Source organism: Atheta coriaria, unplaced genomic scaffold (genome assembly GCF_025399875.1).
Source record: "Atheta coriaria isolate IRGN ID8LTWV9N9 unplaced genomic scaffold, Caltech_Dcor_3.1 hic_scaffold_10_pilon, whole genome shotgun sequence".
NCBI classification, from domain to species: Eukaryota; Metazoa; Arthropoda; class Insecta; order Coleoptera; family Staphylinidae; genus Dalotia; species Dalotia coriaria.
The window spans coordinates 5,537,162-5,560,165 of NW_027045452.1; the positions used below are offsets into that span (position 1 = coordinate 5,537,162).

At 39.2% G+C, this 23,004-nt stretch overlaps 1 protein-coding gene across 2 annotated transcripts; it reads left to right on the plus strand.

Annotated features, from left to right (window-relative positions):
- Nucleotides 1-263: 263 nt before the first annotated feature.
- Nucleotides 264-21,650, plus strand: hts (adducin 1-like protein hts). Of its 2 annotated transcripts, XM_065314814.1 has the most exons (9): nucleotides 315-555; nucleotides 12,853-14,118; nucleotides 14,182-14,308; nucleotides 15,542-15,655; nucleotides 15,722-16,007; nucleotides 16,065-16,172; nucleotides 16,235-16,306; nucleotides 20,165-20,232; nucleotides 20,298-21,650. In XM_065314814.1, the coding sequence occupies exons 2-9, from the start codon at nucleotides 12,866-12,868 to the stop codon at nucleotides 20,406-20,408; spliced, it is 2,139 nt and encodes a 712-aa protein (XP_065170886.1). In that variant the 5' UTR covers nucleotides 315-555; nucleotides 12,853-12,865; the 3' UTR covers nucleotides 20,409-21,650. The 2 variants fall into 2 exon arrangements, with proteins under 2 accessions (XP_065170884.1, XP_065170886.1); XM_065314812.1 differs by lacking the exons at nucleotides 20,165-20,232; nucleotides 20,298-21,650 and adding an exon at nucleotides 16,976-19,980 and having other exon boundaries at nucleotides 264-555.
- The last annotated feature ends 1,354 nt before the right edge of the window (nucleotides 21,651-23,004 follow it).

A 23,004-nucleotide genomic window follows, 5' to 3' on the forward strand; every position in this document is an offset into this window, starting at 1 on the left:
TGAATTTATTTGTTTGTTGTATTATTAAATTACTCTAAGGTAAGTTATATGTGTGCTATTATTCTTAAACTTATAAGATATAATTTTTGGAATGAATAATCATTTTTAATTCACTTCTTTTTTTGTTAGACTTGGCAACATCGATAAAAATACTAGTTTACTGTGTCTGCCACCTACGGCGCTATCCGTCTGCAATGCGTTGGTGTGCGCGTGCGCCATAAACGCTCATACAGCACGAGCCCATACGAGCGAAAATTGTCTGCAGGGCGGTTTTACCGATCTTTGCCGATCGGTGTGCGCGCGCACGCCGCCACTGATATGCCCGACGTGTAGTGCAGATGCAGATGTGGAAGAGGAAGAAGCCGCTGCGGGCGTAGTAGGTACAGAGTGTGCGGAGACTTGAAGTGAACGCGGTGATCTGTGTGCGTAGAGTGCGCCGGCCGTGCCCAGTTAAACGTACGTGGAGTGACCAGCCTGCAACGAGAGCGCAGCGAGTGCCGAGTGCATTATTGGATTTACCGACGAGGAGCGCCAGCAGACAGCGGCACACCGCAGGTAAGCCTGAATTCATGCATCACACTTTGCTTCGCGCCGCTGAAAGACCGCCATTTCGTGCACCGCGCGCGCCGGCAGCAACCGCCGCAGTCCATAAACGCCGATCCCGTCGATCCACACATCACATCGATGGGGCGTGTGCCGCGATCGCACCGCCGAGTATTTTTATATACGCGACGTAATCGCCGAACGCGACGCGAAACACCGGGGTGCGAGTGGGTGCATTCGCGTCAGACACGCGCCTTGATCCACCGAAACCCAAAATTTTATCTGACTTATACAGGAAACAAAAGTAATTCTCATCCAAGTATCGGACACCAGTGCGCCATTATCATCTTTGTGGCGGCGAAGGGTTCACGCGCGCGGTGTGCGTACGCGTATACAGGGTGTGTCACTCACTGGTAATTAAAATTGAACGTCGAGCGCTTATCATCAATCAAATAATTGCGGTACGTGCGGTTTGCGCCTCGCGAGCACATCCGCACAATCAACAATACAGTACTGCCAAATGAATAAAACAAATGCCAACCTTTTGACCTGGCAAACAAACCATTGTTACGCTTTTGTATTGTTGAACACAACCAGGTTCACAGAAGTAGTCAAATGACAAGAAAACTCTTAATTATGAATCAAAATCATACTAATTTTAAGAGATTTATGCATGTAGCGTTCAATTTCAAATCCAGGGAAAATTTGTTACATGTTATGTCAATTTCTATCGTTGCTATCGGCAACCATAATTGTTATTTCCCCTTTTGACATTGAGCTAACCTCCAATTTGAAATCGCCGGTTTACTACGAATTTTACACACTCTATAGATACTTTTTTTTTGGTCTACTGCAGACGACACTTCCCGCATTCCAAAAACGTTCGGAATGCGAGTAATGCCTCCTGTTCTTATTGGTTTTCCTCTTTTGAACGAGAATTTCTTGCAAGTTGCGTTGTAATCCCGCGTCTAATTTAAGCATTAGTATAAATAGAAATGTTCGAAACAAAAGATGTTTCTACATCTAAAGTAATAGTGACATAATGTTACCGTTAAGCTATACAAACAATGTATACACTTTATTGTCGCCACAAGAATTACTTATCAATATTACTACAGTCTTATCAGCTTTTAAATCGAAATCGGTTTGTTGTATGTTTCAACTGGGGCACTCCAATGATGAAACAAGTTGAGAGTGTTTATCAGTTGAATTGATAAAAATTATTTTATTGCAACACTTGTTTCTGGGCGTGTTTACAATGTTGTATGTTGCGAAAAGAGGATTATGACTCGCAGTTTGCGGATTGAATAACCGGTAGGTAACGTTATTTTGGTAATAATGTGATTCGTGGAAAAAACAGTCGCAGCCATGACTAAATCACATTCTCAGTTAATATATATATATATAATATTCAACGCGAATGTGTGCACTTTGCATGTGTTGGTGAATCTGTTGTGTTGCGCAAAACCAGTAGGATGATCTCATCGCGGTTGTGACCTGCCGGCTGCTGTGTGATACAAAAAATTATTTGGATGACAATTTTATTCGTAGTGTAAAAGGTTGCCGGAGGAAATTCTTGCATAATTCTTGTTTCATCATGCACAGTCGATTGTTGGGTTGTGTAATTAATTTGAAATTGATTTTTTTTCGTCTGTTGGTCTTCGGTGTGCTTCTTTAGGTTCTACCAGTTGTGCTTGCGCAATATCTTTCTGCTTGTGGGCATGTTGAGTTAAATGCTGGAGGTATTGATAAACTTGCATCTTGTGCTTTTTTCCTTTCTGCACTTTTGTGTCGGTGCAACTTTCTCTGATTTAATTATTATCGGAATAGGTTTATCCTGTTGCTGAAAATGTGATTTTTTTATATATTCGTTGTCAATAAATTTTCGAATTGTTATTATCGGTTTATAATTCCATAAAATTTTGAATAAAAATTTGTAATTTGTAAAATTACATTTAACTTGTCTTGTGCGTTATGTAGCATAACTTCATTTACGTATCAATATGATATTATTGTTTATTTTTGCTCGTTTGGCTACTTGCCAGATTCGATTGAGTTTGCTGCGTTCGATCATACACATTTTCCATTACTCACATGTTTACCGAGCTGTACGAGAAATGCTAAACTGGTTAAGCGGCTTGGAAAAACGTGCCGAAATTAAACTAGCCAAAATGATGCAAAGCGCCTTTGCGTCGAATTAAACGCACGTTCTCGATAAGCTTTATTAGGTCTTCATTGCGCGCAAATACAGCCCCACCGTTTGTGGATGTGTGTTTTTTGTGCTTCGTTGGCTTCGTTTGTAAACAGCGCGTACCAGACGCGCAGGAAGCAGCCAACGCAGACAAATTGCGCTTTTAATTTTACTGCCTCCTGACTTACTTACTCACAACGCCGACTTTGCTTAGTAAAAGCTTATTAAGTACTCGATATTTTCTGCCGCGAGGATACGATGTGCTATAGATATTCTACGAAAGTACGTTTTCATGTGCAGTTTGAAAATGTGTGCTAATTAAACGAGGTATAAATTTAATTTTTAATTATAATAACGTAACGCTGCATTAACGCGACGTAACTCGAGAGAAAGCCACAAGCAAAATTGCATCGCCATTTTCCACTTATAGATTTATCACGCTTTTTCGCTTACAAATTGCGATGAATTTGACCGGTTTTATAGTTTTATTTTGTTATGGGACATAAAGTTGTGGTGTGATGTAATTTTGGTTGGTTTGTTGTCAATATACAACCTTGATGCTCGTGCAATTAGTAATTGTATGCTTTGCGAGACGAAAATAAAATTGCATCAGTTTGCAAATGGTGTACTACAATTATAATCATATTACAATTAGGTATATCGCAGCAACTAAAATACTATATCCGTCGCTTATCCGGTGGCATTCAATTGGTGAGGTTTCGGATTTATAATGCGAGTAACTGTGCCTTTAATGGGCAATCAGGTATTAATTTTAAGCGGAGATGTAATTAAAATCGCCTTTATGGTCTCACGATAACAGTAAATGCAATTACTGGTTTTTTATATTTTCTTAGAAAGCGCATATGCAGACGCAGATGGGCGCGCTCTGTCAAGTTCTTAAGATGTTGCTGTGTCAGCGTGTGCTGTTTGCACAAATGCACATATTGCGCACGACGACGCTTACTTAACAATTATTTAACAATGCACAAGAGTGTGGTGCGAAAAGGATGGGATGACTATCTCTTCGGGAGCTTTTGCTACACACAAGCTGTGGTAATATGTTGGATGACATGATCAAAAATTCTGCTAAAAATGTTTGGGAAAGTTTTATTTTTGTTGCTAAAATTTTAGTGGGTCGCACTTCACATCGATTTCGATGTTTGTTTGGTTTACAAAGACGTTAGAAAAGTAAACAATGGCTCATGAATAATGCAAAACGAAAAATTGCAATGCGAATTTAAGTTGGCGCATCGAACGTGAACTGAATTTGTTAAATTTAAAATTATCGTCGACAATTTTGCTGGAAAGGAAGCAGCGAAAAAAATGAAAGCAGATTTATGTGCTTTAATTATTTATTCAAATGAAGAGTGAATAATAATTAACACGAGCGCATCGCACTTACATTTTCCTGTATTTTTATTTTTGTATGCGCGTGCGTGTGGTTGTGTGGTGTGCTTCTTTCCTACCGTATTTATTTTCCGTACGAAATTGCAGCGCTTAAATAAAAGGCGCGTCAATGCATCACGCCTTCGTGCGAGACGCTAAAAATAACGCGAAACATGGCGGAGAACGTGTTGCTAATGCCGAGCGCCACAAATCGACTTTTGACTTTTGCAAATAGACGACGACGCGGCTTTGCCCACATGCGGTACTTACGATTCCAATTTTCGCGACTGCACTCTATCACTGTAATTGGTCTGCCATCCGCAGGTAAATGCGAAACAACTTCATATTTGGACCTTACATTCATTGTATTGCTATAAAACAATGTGTTTATAAAAATTCTCAAGTCCACAAACTAAGTTGTTTTCGATTTTCATTTGAAGAAATGATGTCATAGGAATATTTAAACATTTTGCAATAATTGTGCACATTTAGTAGTGGAAAAACATATTTTAGGAAACATTATATGATTTTCATATTAACATTGAATGAAAATTAAACTTTTAAAAATTATATTTGGTCAATTTTGGCCACACAGCTCTTAATATTTATTTTTGGATGTAAAATATACGAGAAAATATATAAAATCCACAAATGGATATCAGCGAGTTACGTTAATAAATTAAAAATTAAATGATGCGTTTTATGGAATTTAAGTTATATTATTTTCCCCCGTCATACAACTTTATAGAATTCTAGATTTGCCGTATCGCTATGTTTATCTCTAGTTTTTGTCGTATTGCGTATTGTTTTATACTTTGCCCTGTAATTCTAATGGATTGTTTTGTGGCATTACGTTGAATTTGTTTTTATTTGTTTAAATAATGGAAATTTTTGTATTTGCGACGAGAATAATCATCGCAATATTTACGTTTATTTTGATTAAAATAATTTTTAGAATATTCCATGCATTTTAGAAATAAAATGTTGAATTTTCATTCTGGTAGATGAAGAAGTATAATATCGATAGAAATTCCATGTAAAGATGATCAAATAACTAGTTTCGAGTTGTTTACATGAATTTTAAAATTTCATTATAAAATGATGTCAGAATATATCTATAAATAAATAAACAAACTTCTTGCCTGGCACAAAGTGCAATAAAATTATATCCGATAAGAGAATGTCTCGATAAGTAGGTACATTTGGCGATACACACCATGTGTATTTGCGTATCTTTCAATAGTCAAATATACTCGCAGGTGCCTCACATGTATATCTCGTTGCAAACGCAGAAGTCACCCAGCTGTTGTGTAATTTTACTCAATTTGTAAACACTGCGTCAAGGTCGCCTGCCGTGTTGAATCTTCCGAATTAATGAGCGCGCCAAACACATTAAATGTGTTAATGAAGTGTTGATGCAATTTATATTCAGCATAGCGTCTATATGCGCAAAAAATACTGAAGTTTACTACAATCAGGAAAAATTGCACTTAACTTTCATTGTTGAAAGGTTGTTCATTGTTTCTTTTTTCTTCATTCATTCGATGAAATGCGCTTGTTTAGTGAATGTGTGTGCCCATGAAATGGAAAACGTTGTGTCGTGGTACGGCGCGCACCACGAGCGTGCAGGAAAACGGAAGTCGCGGCGTCACCGGCGGCGTCACTCGGGCATTTATAACGACTTTATGCGTTTGCATTTTGGTTGTCAGCGACGACGGTGCGATATTTTCATGCTTTGTGAATACAAGCTTACAATCGTACGATATTAAGTTTGTTAGTTTACTGAAAGGGGGCATGTAGGAAACTAGCAAGTATGTATTTTTATTGAAATTCCTGACGATTGCGCCGCGTGTTACGTTTTTATCACCGCAAACAAGTTGTACGTAAATACGATTCCGTATTCTCATTATGGGGACAACTTGCTTTGTATAGATTCACAGGAAATTCATTTTAACTTTCGTCGAAGAGAAAAAAAAGTGTTAGTTTCACTAATAGCTTATTTTTATAATTAAACACTGGCATTATTTTAATTACTAGTTATTAATAAACAATGTTTTCGGTTTCACTAGCAACTTAGCATATGCTAATGTACCTGTATAGTTGCTCATCCAAACAAAATTTAAGGTCAATGAAATGTAAGAGTAATGTGGTTCCGACCGCAAGTCACAAGTCACAACTCACATGCAACGCACCGGTACACACCAAGAAATTTATTCTTGCATTTCGGTATGCGTGAAAAGGAATTCTTTCGTTTTTTTTTTTCACACACCGCACGCATGTGGTCGTAATGGCTTACGACTCATCATAATCAACAGCAACCGCACATTTATATTTAGTGTGCGTAATTATTTTACATCTGTAGATGTTTATCGGCGCCGCGATAAGGAATTATTTGCTACGCACCATTACGGTCGGACTCTAGTATTCGGTACGAATTAAATACGGTAGATTGATGATTAACATTAGGTGTAATTGCAATTTGACCGCAACGATAAAAAGAGTTTCTGTTGATATATTATTAAAAATGAAAATGTGTGACCCACATTCGGAAGTGGACTGAGGTAGTTTTGCTTAATATTCGTAAACAGTAAGAAGCAACGGGTCATAAAGTACTTTAGTACTTTCTCCTTACTTCGGAACAATTATTATTAATAACACTTTTCATATGTTTTGGTTGGTTGAGGTACCATGCACTTGGCACACTTTAAAAAGAGATGTAAAATGTTCTTTCTCAGAAACACATATGACTACATTTTTTACTAGTTTTTATTCGAGTTGATTTTAGCTTAAATGATTTCTGTTTCAGTCGTGGAAGATATTATGTGCCCACTCTACGAATAAGATTCTTAATTTTAATGTATAGAAATGAGAAATTCTAAAGGGATTGCGCCTTCATACCAATTTTTATCACTTATTTTACACTCTTCAAGTTATATTTTGGAGCTAAAAAGTAGCCTTCTTGCTTTTTTTGGTCAAAAATATTTCTAATCCAAAATAGATCAAAATTGTTTTAGTGAGTTTTGCGTGAAAGCGTCACAAACAAACTCCTAATTACGGGTATAAAATATTAGTTAGGATACCTATACCTACCATTTTCAGTTTTGAATTGCTTAGATTATATAAATTATGAGCTAAGTAATAATTTTTCTTAGTGAACTACAGGATAAGGCTAGAAACTTTTTCTTCGCAAGAGGGAAATTTTTTAGTTTTTGAACAGAAATTTAACAAGTTATCCTAAGATACGTCTGTGAAATTTTAGCTGGTTTATTACTGCTTTTGAATATACGGCGGAATTAAATTCTTTACTTAAGTTCTTATTCAAGAAATAATTAGCTATGCCACATAAGGGCTGCGACTTTATAGACTAATAGACGAATAATAGCATTGCGTGTATACGCTAATCGTTGAAGATTTTGTTGCTATTAAGTAGGAAAAAATTAAAATTAGATTTATATGATACATGTTTGAACACGCGACCAAAAGTGCCGAGACAATTAGCCAGAACCGAACTTCAAAACAGCGTCTAAGCGTTGCCGTCGTTAGGCCTCTTGTTGTTGCTGATGAAGATTAAGTGCGTCTCTGGTCGAGTCTGCTGGAGAGACATTGACCGTGAGTGGTTCGTGGCTTTCATTGCTTTTTACTTTTTTTTACATTTCTACATTACTGCTTTTTTGTGTTCAATTGCTTGACGCTTACGTGGGCTCTTGGGTGTCTCGAAAGCAGCAGTCTTTACCGGAATTTCGAGGGCTATAGCTTTAGAATTTCTTGTTTTCTGCGGTGCCTTCCATGGTGCCAGTCTGAGTAGCGCTCGTGCTTACAACACCCACATCACAATAAAGAATATACGGCGATATGGCGTGCGGCTCCGAAATAACTACTTTTCTTTTTGTCTTCGTTCGAATTTTAGCTTCGAAGTCGAGACATTCGAGACGCGAAAGAGAACGATGAACTTTAATCCAATTCAAGTTCATTGTTATACCTCTACCAAAATTCAACAATCTGCATGAAGGTGGAAATTATGCTAATTTATGTCAAACATTTCAGTGTTTTTGCACGTTTTTATTGTGTATGTATTCAATTATAATAACAATTGAATTTTATATCATTATTTTGCTGTGTATCTTCATAATGATTCGACATTATTGTAATAGAATGGATTAGGTAGTTACACTTGTAACTGCTACATCTTGCTCTCGACATTCTCAAGCGAATCTCACTGACTCATTGCTCAGAATGCATGCCGATAGCATGCAATCATCACATTAGTCGAGTGTAGAGGCCATTGTTTGATGTGAATACATTGATGCAGCAATCTTTTATTCCATCTCTCAAACAAGCCGTTTTTTCTTTTTCGGATGCAATGTGTTGTCAAGTGTGGTTTTTTGTTTACAGGAGAATTCATAGAAGATGATCCCATTAAACAAACACACAACTATTGACTACTTGACTTCTTATCTAATCTCCTTGCCTTTGAAGAATTTTTTTAATGGTCTGCTTATTGTTGCTTATTATTTAACGATAAATTAAATTGGGCTTTAAACGGTGCTTTCCTGTGTCAAAAACATGTAGGTTGATGGTAGCTAGCAATTTAACTAACTGTGGTTTTATTATATCAATTAAGTGCTTTCTACAACTTCAAAGAACTTCATTTTTTTGTCTAGAGCAAAAACATGAGATAATAATGATTCAGCTTTATCAACAGTCGGAGTAAATTATGTGAGCGTCGATAGCAAATACACTGCCATTTGACGCATTGGAAATTTAATCACGCGTAGAATAACCACTTCATGTAGAAGTACCCGCAAGTCATAGGTAATCTGAATCAACACCTCTGCTGTTTACTCCTTGCCGCATGCGTATATTGGAAATCTTATAACTATAAAGCCCTGCAATATCGCGGTTGTGTGTGGAAATATGATCCACGATTACGAAAATTTAGAGCAGTATTTTATATTAAGCCATAAGTGGTAAACGCGATTTTCAATTTTCTGTTGAAACGTGTAAATTTTGTTCGACGGTGTATTAATTAAGTTTGCCGAGTGGTTTGCTTGAAGGCGTATTTACATAAAGGCGTGTGTTGGAAGCGCGCGCGCGGTGTGTTTGCGCCGTCGGCTTTCGGTGTCAACGACCGGGCGTCGCGGCGCCTAGCCAAACTGGCCGATACATCGTATGCCAGACTAATAGAGCGCCGCGCGGCCATTGTCTTTGCTCCCTTCACCGAAAACAATACAAATACATCCACACAAAACGCGATATTGCTTTATGCGCTGTTTTTTCTTGTGTGTCTCGAGTAGTCGTGAATCGAGGGTGGTCTCTCGCAAATATCCTGCTTCCCGGATTTAATAAAACCGGATCAATACGGGTTTTATTGTCCGCATTTGCTAAATAGGTTTATTAGCAGGATGTTTTTCAGGTCACAGCCTGATCTGAAGTAGATGTAGAGTGGTTGCGATTGCGTGCGCTCAGGCAGCACTCACGAGGAGTGTAAAATAATATCTTCATCATAAATCCGCGATCTGATAAATAAGCTCCAACGTCTATCAGGCGCGTTCACTGCCTTAATAGGGCACTGAAATATAAATTAACCACTTTAAGTGGAAGGCGAGTCAACGACGACGCCGGCCACCGAGTTGATGCGGATTACAACTCGCTAGACACGCTCTGGACCTACATAACACGAATTTGTGGCGAGCTGTCGCGACGCTGACGCTTCTGCTCTGCTACAATAAGTAATCCAAAAGAGATTTAATGTCTTCTCTGGTTGGTCTTGGTCATCACTCAGTCATCACTCATTGCTTACCATTACCGTGTACACACACACACAGACACACACACACACACACACACACACACACACACACACATACATTGAACAAGTCAACGAACTCATTACGCATTACCCTTTTACACTTTACGGCGTGTACTTGGTCTCCTTACACTTTCGAGCTCGACTGGAGATGGAAATGTAGATCTCGCTGTCGATCTGTTTTTATTTATGTTTTTGTATCCATTATGCTCTCTTTTGTCGTGTGGAGTAATGTGGCAATGAAAAGGAACTTCTTGCAAGTCGCACATTTAACGAGACTCTGCCGCTTTTTTCTTCTTTCCTGGCGTTTTCTTTTGTTTGTGACGTCTTTCATTCATTTAATTCTCACATAAATCATCAAATCGTCACGTTTCCAACCGAACGCCACATTTACGAGAATAAAAATGCTCAAACAGGTGTAAATTCATGTCACGTGTTGCATCCTATATTTAAACCACCTTCGACATTACATCCACACTTGACACACCCCGCCTGCAGTAACTTAAAATAACATCTCAGATGTGACCGCCTTTGACATTTACTTTTCGCTGTCGTGTTTTCCCGATTGTCTCGGGGATTTATCTGATGACATTTAGCATTCTAACTGCAACTATAGATAGCTACGAGGGTTTTTTCTTTTTTTTTTGTAGCCGGGTAAGTAGCTACAAAAGAAACGTTTCAACAAGTGCCACATTTGTTTTCTTACATCGTGTTAAGTGAACGCTGGTATTTAGTCGTGCGTGCACTTGAAAAAGTTTGCTTTACTATAATAACGCATTAATAATGCACGCGCACTGGTGTATGATCGATGAATCAATGCAATTATCTTTAATGGCGTATAATAGTCGTGTGCTCGGAGAGGTCGGAGGCGGGTTAGCAAGCGTGCGGCAAATTGTTTGCAGCGTGCTTTTTAAACCGTGTTGGTAAATGCCGGTTTGTGCCGTTTACGCGGATTGCATCTGGCACAATTTTAATAGAAATATAGGTGGGTAGAATTTTTTGCTCTATTTAGCTATAATAAGGTATTTATTTAATTAAAAATTGCTAAAATTTGATAAAAAAAAGTTGGAATTTTTGTATGTATGCATTTAGGTATGTGGTCTACATTTTTTTCGGAATGTACGATTACAAAAACCGCAAGTTTGTACTTGTAAAAAGTATCTTTTTACTCAACGATATATCAATTGGTCTTTTAATTGGATTGAATGTAGTTGTAACTAATATTTTTTGTGAGGGTGAAATTTAATAGCATTTTTATGAGCAGCGGGGCATGTTGGCTTGTAGTACGCAGAAAAGTATGAATAATGCATACGTCGGGCGCGAAGAGAGGGTAAATCCGTTGGTGACGCCACCACGAGCGCCGGGCGAGTTTAATAGAATAACGCAGTAGTAGGAAAACGTGGTCGGATCCCTGGTACGCAACCCACATTCCGAGTTACCCCTGGTAACGACGCGGCGCCCCTACATCGATCGTCCTGCGACTGTTCACTTCCAGCAGGCCAATCGGCGAGCTGATACGGCCATGTGCTCGCGAAACATGTGGACGCGGCCGCACTAGGAAATACCTTGACCTGGATTTTTCGCCAACGCTGTCGAAATTTTCAGCGTTACATTCGCCTAAGCTCCGTCTGCTAATCATATCAACATGTTGTTGTTGAATGATTTCAAGGCGGAACACAAAATAACCCTCGTTGAAGCACTGAAAATAAACTTAATTAGGCACATCCACGCCATGCAATTAAAATTGAGGCCCCACCTCTACGCAGGTTTTTATGGCATTTCGGGGCGCTCCAAGGTTCACGCACGCAAGAAACGTCTCTAATATATCTAAAAATAACTACGCGCGCGTGTGTGTGTGTGTGTGTGTGCGCGCAGTTGTACATACATACAATTTGGGATACGGCATGCACTCGCGGCCCGCAGCATCCATCCATCTATCCATCCATCCAATCGAGGCTTTTAAACATTTCAAGGCAACAACAAATTATATTTCGACCCGAGAGTGGACTAGTCATAGCCGAAACGCAAACAAACACGCCGGCGTTCTGGTGTTGGTTTAGTGATCTCTATTTTTTGCTCTCCTCGGCGACTACAAACACGAACGGTGTACGTGTAAATTGTCTATGATGTAATGCTCTGCCGGCTGTAACTCACGTTTGTATAGCTGCATCAAATTAGAATTAGAATTGGATTCACAATCGTGGCATAACTTATTGCCGGGAGGGTTATCACGATTTCATGTTGTTTTCTCTTACACTTTGCAGAGTGAAAAACGTTTGCGTGTACAATGCGCTAATACTAATTAAATTGTACAAATTGCAAACATAAATATACTTAATGCATTATCTTATGGTGAGCAATAGGCATAAATATTCAAGTAAATACAAAGATAATAAAATTCTCATTAAGATTATCTTGCTCGCTGTGATGCGGCACAACAATCGAACGTTTGTTGTAGTTCATTGCGGTTCATCGTCGATTTTAGATAGTAGTTCTGCTTGAGCTGCGTGTCGAACGTTTGCGGCTGAACTTAAATCAACATTTTATTTCGTAAATAGTGCGAAAAACAAAATATCACCTTTTTTAAATGACGACTAACTGTGCTTGGTAAATATATGTTCATGTCGCGTTCACACTGAATGAAGTACATAGTAAATAATGTCTCATTCAAATATTAACATTAATAGGCCATTGAATGAAGCATGTTCAAAGTCGTCGGCGTTCTTGTTGATTTCATCGTTTATTTAAAGATATCAACTGCAATTTATGATAAAACTCCATTCATGGCGGTGCTAGATTATGTCACCGCACACAGCGATGATGCGCCTACGTGTCGAAGGTCAATTCAATGAACCCGAATGCCCACACGCACACATAAACCACATTTAAATTTCTCGCAATTAACGCATCGCTCGTTTGCTTGCAGGTTACCAAGTTAAATGGCAGACACGAGCCAGGCGGAGCAACCGCCGCACACAAACGGCATCTCCGAAGATGTCGACGAAGATGATAGGGCGAAAATTCGCCCGGCGGATATTGACGCTGACGTGCGCGAGATGGAGCGTCGCAAGCGCGTCGAGAATATTATGAATAGCCGACTCTTCCGCGAGGAGCTAGAGCGGATCATTGAATTGCAGCTGAAGGATGGGTCGGGGACGTCGGGCCTCATGCAGCAGATCTCTGACATGATGGGCGGTGTGTCGAAGAATGCAGGCAACGCGTTTAAAAATTCCAACTGCGTGGTGCCGATCAATGATATTCGTGGCATTGAGGCGATGGGATATGCAAAGGGCGAGAAGATTCTGCGCTGCAAGTTGGCGGCTGTGTACAGACTGATTGATCTGTACGGGTGGACGCAAGGATCCAGCACACTCATCACCGCCAGGTTGAATCAGGACGAGGAGCACTTCCTTGTTAATCCCTATGGTATGCTCTTCCATGAGATGACTGCTTCCGCGCTGATCAAGGCTGATATGCAGGGCCAGATCGTTGAGCAGGGCACGACTAACTTTGGCGTGAATCTGAGCGCGTATTCTTTGCACGCTGCGATTCACGCTGCTCGGCCTGATATTAAATGTATCATTCACGTTCATACACCTTCGGTGGTGGCTGTGTCTGCGTTAAAATGCGGCCTGTTGCCGATCAGTCAGGAATCGGTGGTGATTGGCGAAGTAAGCACGCACGCCTACGTTGGTGCGCTTACTGACTCCGATGAGAAGGAGAAGATTGCGCGCAACTTGGGCCCGAACAACAAGGTGCTGCTGCTGAACAATCAGGGTGCTGTGTGTTGCGGCGAGACTATCGAGGAGGCGTTCTACAACGCGCGCAATACTGTGTTGGCTTCCGAGTCGCAGCTGAAGTTGATGCCGGTTGGCATCGACAATCTGGTGCTGCTTTCCGACGAAGCACGCAAAAAGATCTACGACGCTGCGCATAAAGCTCCGGATAGCTCACCACGTCCAGATCCGCCCTCTGTATTGGAGAATAAGGTGGAGCGCAAATGGCGCGTAGGTGGTGTAGAGTTTGAAGCGTTGATGCGAATGTTGGACAACGCCGGCTTTCGCACCGGCTACATTTATCGTCATCCGCTCGTTAAGGGCGACCCGCCTAAACCTAGGAATGACGTTGAGTTGCCGCCGGCTGTTTCATCTCTTGGTTATTTGCTTGAAGAGGAAGAGCTGTACAAACAAGGGTAAGTTATTGTTATTTCTTTACGTTTGAACATGACATTTTATGCATTTGTTTATTTCCAAAGGCTCTGGAAAAAGATGGAGGGCGGAAGGAAGGGTTTCGACCGCACACGCTGGCTGAACTCGCCCAACGTCTACCAGAAGGTGGAAATTCTTGAGACGGGCACGCCAGACCCGAAGAAAATCACAAAGGTAGAGATAATTAAGTTCGAAGATAAGTAGGTGAAAACACGCACGTTTGCGCGTTGAAAATACTCACAGCCCGAATACTCCTAACAAAACAAACATTTCATCAACATTCCTATTCGTAACAGATAGCGCCTAGCCGATTCCAAATATTGATTTGCTAAAGTTCTCGTTAATTGTAGTCGTGTTGCATTTCTAGGTAATAAACAGTTCTATAACCCCATTAAAAAAAATAACAAGTAAAACTCATTAAAACGAACAGAGCGATATGTAAAGGGTGGTTTTACGACGAAGCAGCCAATATGCAAGGCTTGCTATCGAACTAAACATATAATTTTATTAGAATTGCAGTTTTACGTTGCACAAAGACATAAAACGAAAAGCGAGGGCGTAAAAAATTCTTTTTAAGCGATATATCGCGTGCTTAGTGCATTTATTGTAAATTTTGCTTTTGTTTAAACAGATATTTATCATAACTGTTTCGAGGTTATGCGAAATTCAGAAATATGTCGGTTTGAACTATAAAATTTCGTACACCAGTCATTTCATTATTCGGCAAATCTATGCGAAAGTAAAAATTTCTGTGCGTCGAATCTCAGAGGAATGGATTGCGGGCGGTATGTCGTCGAAAAGCGAGCGAAGATTTCATACCGCGTCATTTTCTGCTCCCGTTAAGTACAACTTTCAGTCTTTTCTTCAATCGTTTGGTTCAAATTCTTGAAATTAGCAACACTAGTCATAGAGATCGTATCAAATGCGTGCGACTGATAAAAGAAAACAATTTTGCCGCTACAAATTTTAGTGCCATTATTTCCATTAGTTAACGCATCACACAGAGTTACACACAGTTTTTAAGTAAAGACATACTGTAATTTAGATAGACTTTAAAAAAATTGAAAATTACATAATTATTAATGCTTTGCTGTGTAACTATTAATAAATATTAACCATGAATAACGTTTTTGGTTTTCTTAAGCTTTTTGAATGGTGTTTGGATTCAAAAAGTTTGGTGTGCCCGTGATGTTTTGTCGTATCTCGTTCTCTAGACATTTGCGTGCCAGTAAAACCAGTACATTAGAGTTTGCTTTAGAACTTTTGACTTGACTAACTCAACTGCGTTTGAAGCGTTTCTGGGAAAACAAGGTACAACAAACGCGCAGGCACACACGACACACTAGCGATGCGCGATTTTCTCGCTGTTTCGATTTCGGCTCTAATGTGCTGGTTTTGCTTTTGCAGTGGGTCGCGGAAGAATCGCCGACTCATTCCAGCACGCCGGTGAAAATCGACTCGGCGTTGCAGTTTGTACCGAAGAACACGAATCCCAAGGAGTTTAAGAAGCTGCAGCAACAGGTAAATATCCCCATTTTGCGTGTGTAAATGTTTGATTATTATTTATGCGTGCGTTGCGTCGGAAAGATTAAAGATTACAGAAGAGCCGACAAGATCAGCGCTGGTCCGCAATCGCAAATCCTCGAAGGTGTTACATGGGAAGAGGCGAAGAAGATGCAGGATGCGGGCGTGACGCAGACCGGTGACCAAGTAGTCCTTATGGGCGCCGCCTCCAAGGGCATTATCCAGCGAGGCTTCCAGCACAACGCCACCATGTACAAGTCTCCATACTCTAAAAATCCATTCGATTCCATCACCGACGAGGACATCAATGAGTATAAGCGTGTCGTCGAGCGAAAAACAAAGGGCGAATGTATGATTAATACTTTCATGACGCAAACTTCACATTCATGATAATTATATTTTTCAGACGACACAGATTATAGTGAATCAGAAGGATTGTCCTCTGCTCAAATCAACAAACGAATTAGCGACATTAGATCTCCAACTAGCGAAACGGAAGAGGAGAGCCGAGACGGTGCGTTAATTAATTGGAATTTCCTCTTTGCCGATATTAATAGCTCGTTTGTTTATTTTTAGAACCTCAAGTATTAAGGATAGAAACGAAACACGCTCCAAAACCGAGCCAACCGGAAGTCGTCCTTAGCGACGGTAAGTGCCTCTTCTCTCATGAATTGTCAAAAAAATTTGTGGTAGTGTTAGGCTGGCACTATCTAATTGTATTTGCTTAGTTTATGTGAAACGCAAGTGATGCAAAGAGGGTAAGTGGTCAATGCAGAAGTTGTTCTGTTAGAGATCACTTTCAATCATTTGAATCATTTCATCATTTTAGAAGTAAAAGTGTGATTGTGTTGCTTCTCAACCATAACTTAACTGCATGATTTTATTTAATTTTAAACGCATGATTGCACAGTTCCGAATGAAGGTTATGGAGACGACGATGTGTTCTATCCAAATCGCGAGTTTACTAACATTGATTTGACATCAAGTCAAGGTAGTTCTGTTTGTTTGCCTAGTAGATTATTGGATTAATTTATTACACAGATTTTTGTTTTGCATGTTAGGTCGTGTCGTCGGCAAACCGCCGACGGATAGTAAGCGTTCCACAATGACAAGCATGAGAAGTAAGTGTCTGAAGGAATTTTCTGCATATATTTGTTTGCTTTTGCTTTTGGAACTTAGACTTTGCTTAGTAACGCTGCCGCTTTATTTGTTTGTGTTGTCCTCAAATCAAAAAATTACAGAATCAGAGCGATTACGATTAATTTACTTTAACATTCAATAAAACGCGCATTTTTGTTTCTTTTCGCACATGCTTAGGTTGCACTAAAAAATGGCAGACTTCATTTCATCGCACGACCAGTTTTTTTGGTTTTCCCAAAGGATCCTACACAACACCGCGTCCCGTGCATTATCACTATGCACAAGAACGAAATGTACCCGTTTTCATCACGCGTCCGCTCGTAAATTCCAATATCAAGCCTGACCAGCCGGCGAATGTTGGTGTAAAAGTCGTGGGCGACATTGCATTAAACGTGGACGTGTCGATGAAGACGATGCGCAATTTTATATATCCGTTTGCTCGCGCGCTCGACCTGATCAACACGCGCAGCGCCGAATCGCAGACAAGTTACGTGAGTACCCACGCAAACACAGATGCGAATTTTGAGCGCAGCATTGTGAAGAAAATGCACGAGAATCTGCTCACAGACTTTGACTCTTCAATAATTACAACGAATAGCTTATTGGATTCGTCTATCTTAAGCGAGTCCAGCGGCGACTCTGTTCAGACTTGCATGATGAACACCTTACCGAAAAACAGATTTAGTGCGGTATTGAAGGAACTTGAGTTAAGTGGACATATTAATCTGGAAGACTCAAATGCAAATTATTTTATCTCTGACATGCTGAAAACTATAATTGATACGATGAATTTGAGTCGACGTTCTGATTCCACGCAGAAACGCCGCTCCTCTACTGGTTCGATGTCAACGCATTCATTTTACGAAAGCGAAACTTCGCCAAGACAATGCCTCTCCTACGAAGACCTTACCGACGGCGAGTACCGTTTTATTCAAGGACCTTCTTTTAATGACATACCAAAATCACTGCACAGGAATTTTTACGTGGATTCACCCCGATTCAATCCTCTGCCTCTGTCACCGTTGTGCGTAGTTAATGAAAAACAAACACAAGTTTACGAACATACAAAAAACGTAGGTACATCCCCCAGCGTTAGTCAGTCACACGAATGGTCCTTGAAAACTTTTGAAGGCAAAGTTAACGCTATTCAATCAATTGCCAGTGTTCCATATACGGACGTCATCAAAAAGCAGACTCTTGATGACAACATCAAATCGAGCAATTCCAACGATAGCAGAAAATCGGATAAATCTGATTCAGAACTGGATAATGCATATTCGACGTATATGGTGCGCAATCTTGTAGATCTCATTCGCGAAGAACGCAAAATTGAAGGCGATAATGAAACTGAACTGGACAATGCCAGGCGTCGCATCCACTTGCAACATTTTCCGCATTATTTTTGCCCTTCACAGGACGCGCGTTGTATGCCGACTATACCCAGCGATGAAATGCTTGTCAATAGCCATGAGTCAACTGAGAACATGTCTGCTTTGAATGTAGACATGAATCTAATGAAACATTTAGCTGAAAATGCATCTTCTGAAGTGGACGAATGTATGAATTTGTTTTTTAGCTCTGCATATAACGATGTGGATTCGATTGTAGAGGACATTCTTATCCGGGCAACGAATGAAAAGGGATTTGAAGGCGCCGAAGAAAATTCACCCACGTCTTCAGGTGTAACGGACGATACGGTTAATCCCTTTGAGATTGATTTTCAAAAAGGTCCTGAGCTGATATTTAACTTTGAGCTACCTATTCATAGCGACGACTCTGGTTGTGATCAGTCGATTACAGAGATAGCTCATATCTTGGACCAAGAAATTGAGTGCTTTTCCCGAGGCAAACAAAGTGATAATTCATTCTATACAGCTTTAAGTAATAATAACGGTTCGCCGGAGTCAGCCGCGTTTCAAACCGCAGATTCGTATGGAAGTTACACAAATGTTCGAAAGGACATTGTCAATCAAATGAGTGATTTAATAATTTATTATATGCGTAAAAGCTGCTTGCACACTGATGAAGTGGTACTTTTCCCAGAAGTCCAGCATGACGAGAATGTGTCAACGTTGTTTGCAAAGCTTGAGAATCTTTTCAACGAGTACTTTAAACATAGCTTAAGTGCAGAGGAAGTCAGCGAATTGCGCATCGAATTGGGACTTCTTGTTTTGCGCTGTACAAACCACGAGTTTGATATTACAAACATGGAACGCACGTTTGCCATCAGTGAATTTGTCTCAGATCTGTTGGATTATTTCTTTGAGAAGGTCGTGAACTTGGAAACTCATTCGCCCTGTACGGAGTATGAGAACTTTCATAATGGCGTAGTAGACCAACTGAATTCAACTCCTGACGATCGAGATGAACAGGCTGAATGCGAGACGGAGGAAATGGCTAGTTTCCAGTTGAAACAACAACGTGGCAACGAGTGTTACTGGTTTTCAGCCCTTAAACCATCGGAGCGTTCGATTCTCTCCAAATCACAAACAGACACTCCCCGAGTTATCATCAATGTGGACGAGATCCCTTTGAGACCGCCGCCTGATTTGAATCAAAGTCTTTCATGCAGGCAATTTTATCAATGTCTTAGTCCAATCCAAGAAATTGTTCCGACGTGTTTAACATTTGACGAAGATGAAATTTTCGCCGAAGAAACTGTGGATATTCGCTATGAGGAAGCCCCAGCAGATTTGGAAGCAGTGGAATCTTTGTTTACTGCTTCCGACGATGCACTTCTTAAAGGCACAAATCTCGAAACGCGGTCATCGACAGAAATGTCGACGTCGTCGTCGCACAGTCAGGAGTTAGTCGGAGCAGCACTGTGCGAAGAATTGCAAAAGATTGTTCCCGACTTTGATAAAGAATCAACATTTCGGCTCACCAACGAAGTACATTTTTTGCGCTCCCATTCAACTCTTGCATCGAATACGTTTTCAACCACAACTAGTGTCGTTTTTAACACGGACGCGAATCAGCAACGTCATCTGAACACCACGTTTTCGAAGGATTCGTTTGAGACGTGTGAACCAGACGATGATCATTTAATAGCGTTAACAGACAATTGGTTGGGATTGGAAAAAGCCAAGTTTTAAATATTGAATCGTTTTTCATAATACACTCCTTAATCATTTAAATTTGCTTGTGAAATTTTCATTAATAATAATTTAATTATTGCATCATTTTTTTGTGGTTGCGTTTTTGGGGCATGGTTTGGGTTTTTATTTATTTTTTTACTTTGCTACTTATCATTAATAATGTCCAGGTAAATATAAGCTATATATTTTTTATTTGATTTAAATATATTACAATATGTTACCTGCTAGTTCTATAAGCATTTGTTTGATTTGATTATGTATTTTATAGGTGAGAATACCGTCAATGGTGATCATTCAGATGCGCACATGAGCACATTATCGCAGAGCAGCAGAGAGGTAATTATATTTTTGACCAACACATCTTGAACTGTGTTCTAATCGTTGATTTATTTGTATTACAGGACCGTTCGGTATCGGAAGGATCGCCCAAAAAGGACAAGAAGAAGAAGAAGGGCCTGCGAACGCCGTCCTTCTTGAAGAAGAAGAAAGACAAGAAGCGGACCGAGGCATAAGCTAGAACAGTTTTGTTGTTAGTAGCCTAGCCTAGCGCCGCCGTACACATTTTTAAATGTTCATAATCGATATAAATACATAACTCTTAAAGAAAGCAAACGCAAAAAGCGTAGCAGACGCGCTTTGAGGAACTGGGAAATAATCATCACATACAAGACACGAACTTAACGCAAATACGCGCGAGTGTTGAACGAAACACTGCCTATTTATCTAATAGTTAAGGTACGATCGCAATGAGAAACAAAACAACACACATAAAAAAAGTAAAATAATCTTCGTAAACCACCTCCGTCGAGACTGCCAGCTTTGAAACGATTTCGCACTAGATGAGTACACACGAACATTTTCAATATTTCGACGAGCATTATAAGTAATTACGAATAATAATGAGATATATTAGATAAGAGATAAACATTTACTATTTCAACAAACAAATTAACTATATTATCGATTCTTTTCTTTAGCTTTATTTGTACAGAAAACCAACTTTTTTGAAGATTATAACTACTGTTAATTATAAGAATTATAGAATGAAAAAAGGTATATTAAAGTGCGCATAAGGATTGAGTACGGGCGTATGAGGAACGCTTTGTTTGACAATGTTTAAAGGGCTATAAACACACTTTGAAATGAAACTAAAAGAGACTACATATGTGTATGTAATATTACGATGCCCCGCCGGAAGATACACAGCAATTTATGTATAAATTTATAAATTTTAGCAATTGACGCTTTATTATTACAAACATTCATTTTAACTTGCGAACATATTGAAATTCTGACGATTGTGACGAAGCATTTGCAAGAAAATATAATCTATTCAACAATGACCAACGTTTATGAACACGCAGAGAATCACACATTTCTGTTGTTATTCGTTTTGTGGCTGAGTTGTTTTCGCTTTTTTGAAGATGTAAATTTTTGACACGAACGAGCAGTTCACTTTGTTTATGCTTTACGCTAGTGTGTGCGTTTTATTTGGAAGCCATGTTCGGTGAATGCGACGTTTTGTACTAAAATTTACTCGTAAACAATTAAAAATAAGCAAGTGCATAATAATATTGATCAATGTGCAATGTTTTGTGCGACGCTTTTCTCTTCGAGCGGACATTTGAAAAAAAGATTAATATATTCTAAAGATATTATTTTTTAAAGAGTAAAAGCAAAGCTATACGTGAAGGAAAATTACTGTAATATTATCGAAAGAAGCTGGATGCAACAATATATCCGTTAAATCATGATCGACTATCTTTATCTCTCAGCGGAATCAGCTGAGAATAGTGAAGATACATACATGAACTGATAGCAAATTTGTGTCTCCGCATTGCAGTCCTAGTCATTCTTGTTAATATTATCGAGACAAAGTGAACGATTCATATTCATTCGCATGTTACTAATCGCATGATTGAATAACTGCAATAACAATTCATTGATATAATATTTTAACATCGACAAGAATGTTGTAGGATTTAGGCTGCAGAGAGAAACGTGGAATTAACATGTACGAGGCAAAATGGAAATAAGAAAATCGATAGTGACAATTTTGTGCGTTTCATAACTTAAATTATCTTTTGTGCATAGAAAATGAATGAATTGATTTTTATTTATAGGATTTATTTTTATCACACAGCTAATATAATAAATTATGTTATTATAACGACAATGATCATCTTAACAAGCACATCATTTACTTTTTACTACTTACAATTATCGTTGTGCAACGTATTAGAGCAATTAGTTAATTGAGAAGGTAAGTGAGGGTAACTATTCATCTTGATTTTGATTAATATAAACCATTACGAAGGAGTACGCCAATTTATACACCTAAAATAGTTCAGGTGAAGAAATTTACATGCTGAAAAGTGTCGAACTATAATTAAGTACTTACATTCAGCACAGTTTTATTAGAATACATGGCGTAATCGCCCAGAGGTACAATGAATCCTCTTGTTGAGTTTATATTCATTAACATTAAGCATTTTACACTTTTAACATCTCCATCCCAAGGGCAAGCGTAAAACGTAGAATCTCTTAGCTTTTCACCCTTAAAATCGAAACAAGTTTTATTTATTTAAAGCTTGTTCTAGATGTGACATACAATTTCTACAATTTTCTCTCCGATTGCGCCCAAAATAATAGTGGCGACAGCATAATACAACACAGCACTAATTGCATAAACGTCATATTTCTGAAAATTTATAGTTCAGATTTAATTTGTAGTCCCGTATATTCGGAAGTTCTACTTACAACTAAAAACGCTATTATAGAAAATGATAACGTCACTCCGCCTCCAACAACTTGCAACAATAGAGGCCATTTGAATGTCCGAATAACCACCAGCCATATACTGTAAAGTGCAAAGCATTGATGGAATAAAACATTTTTAGAAAATATGTAAATATTACCGCATCATATACATGTGTTGCTTGTACGCGCAGATAATTTTACGTTGTCGTACACTTTTAATCATTGTTAGTTGAGCATCATTTAAAGTTGATATAAGAACATCGACTGATATCTCCATGTATACCGTGAAACTGTACAACAAAATTACGCACACAGCTGCACCCGTTGCGCTGTACATAATACACACGG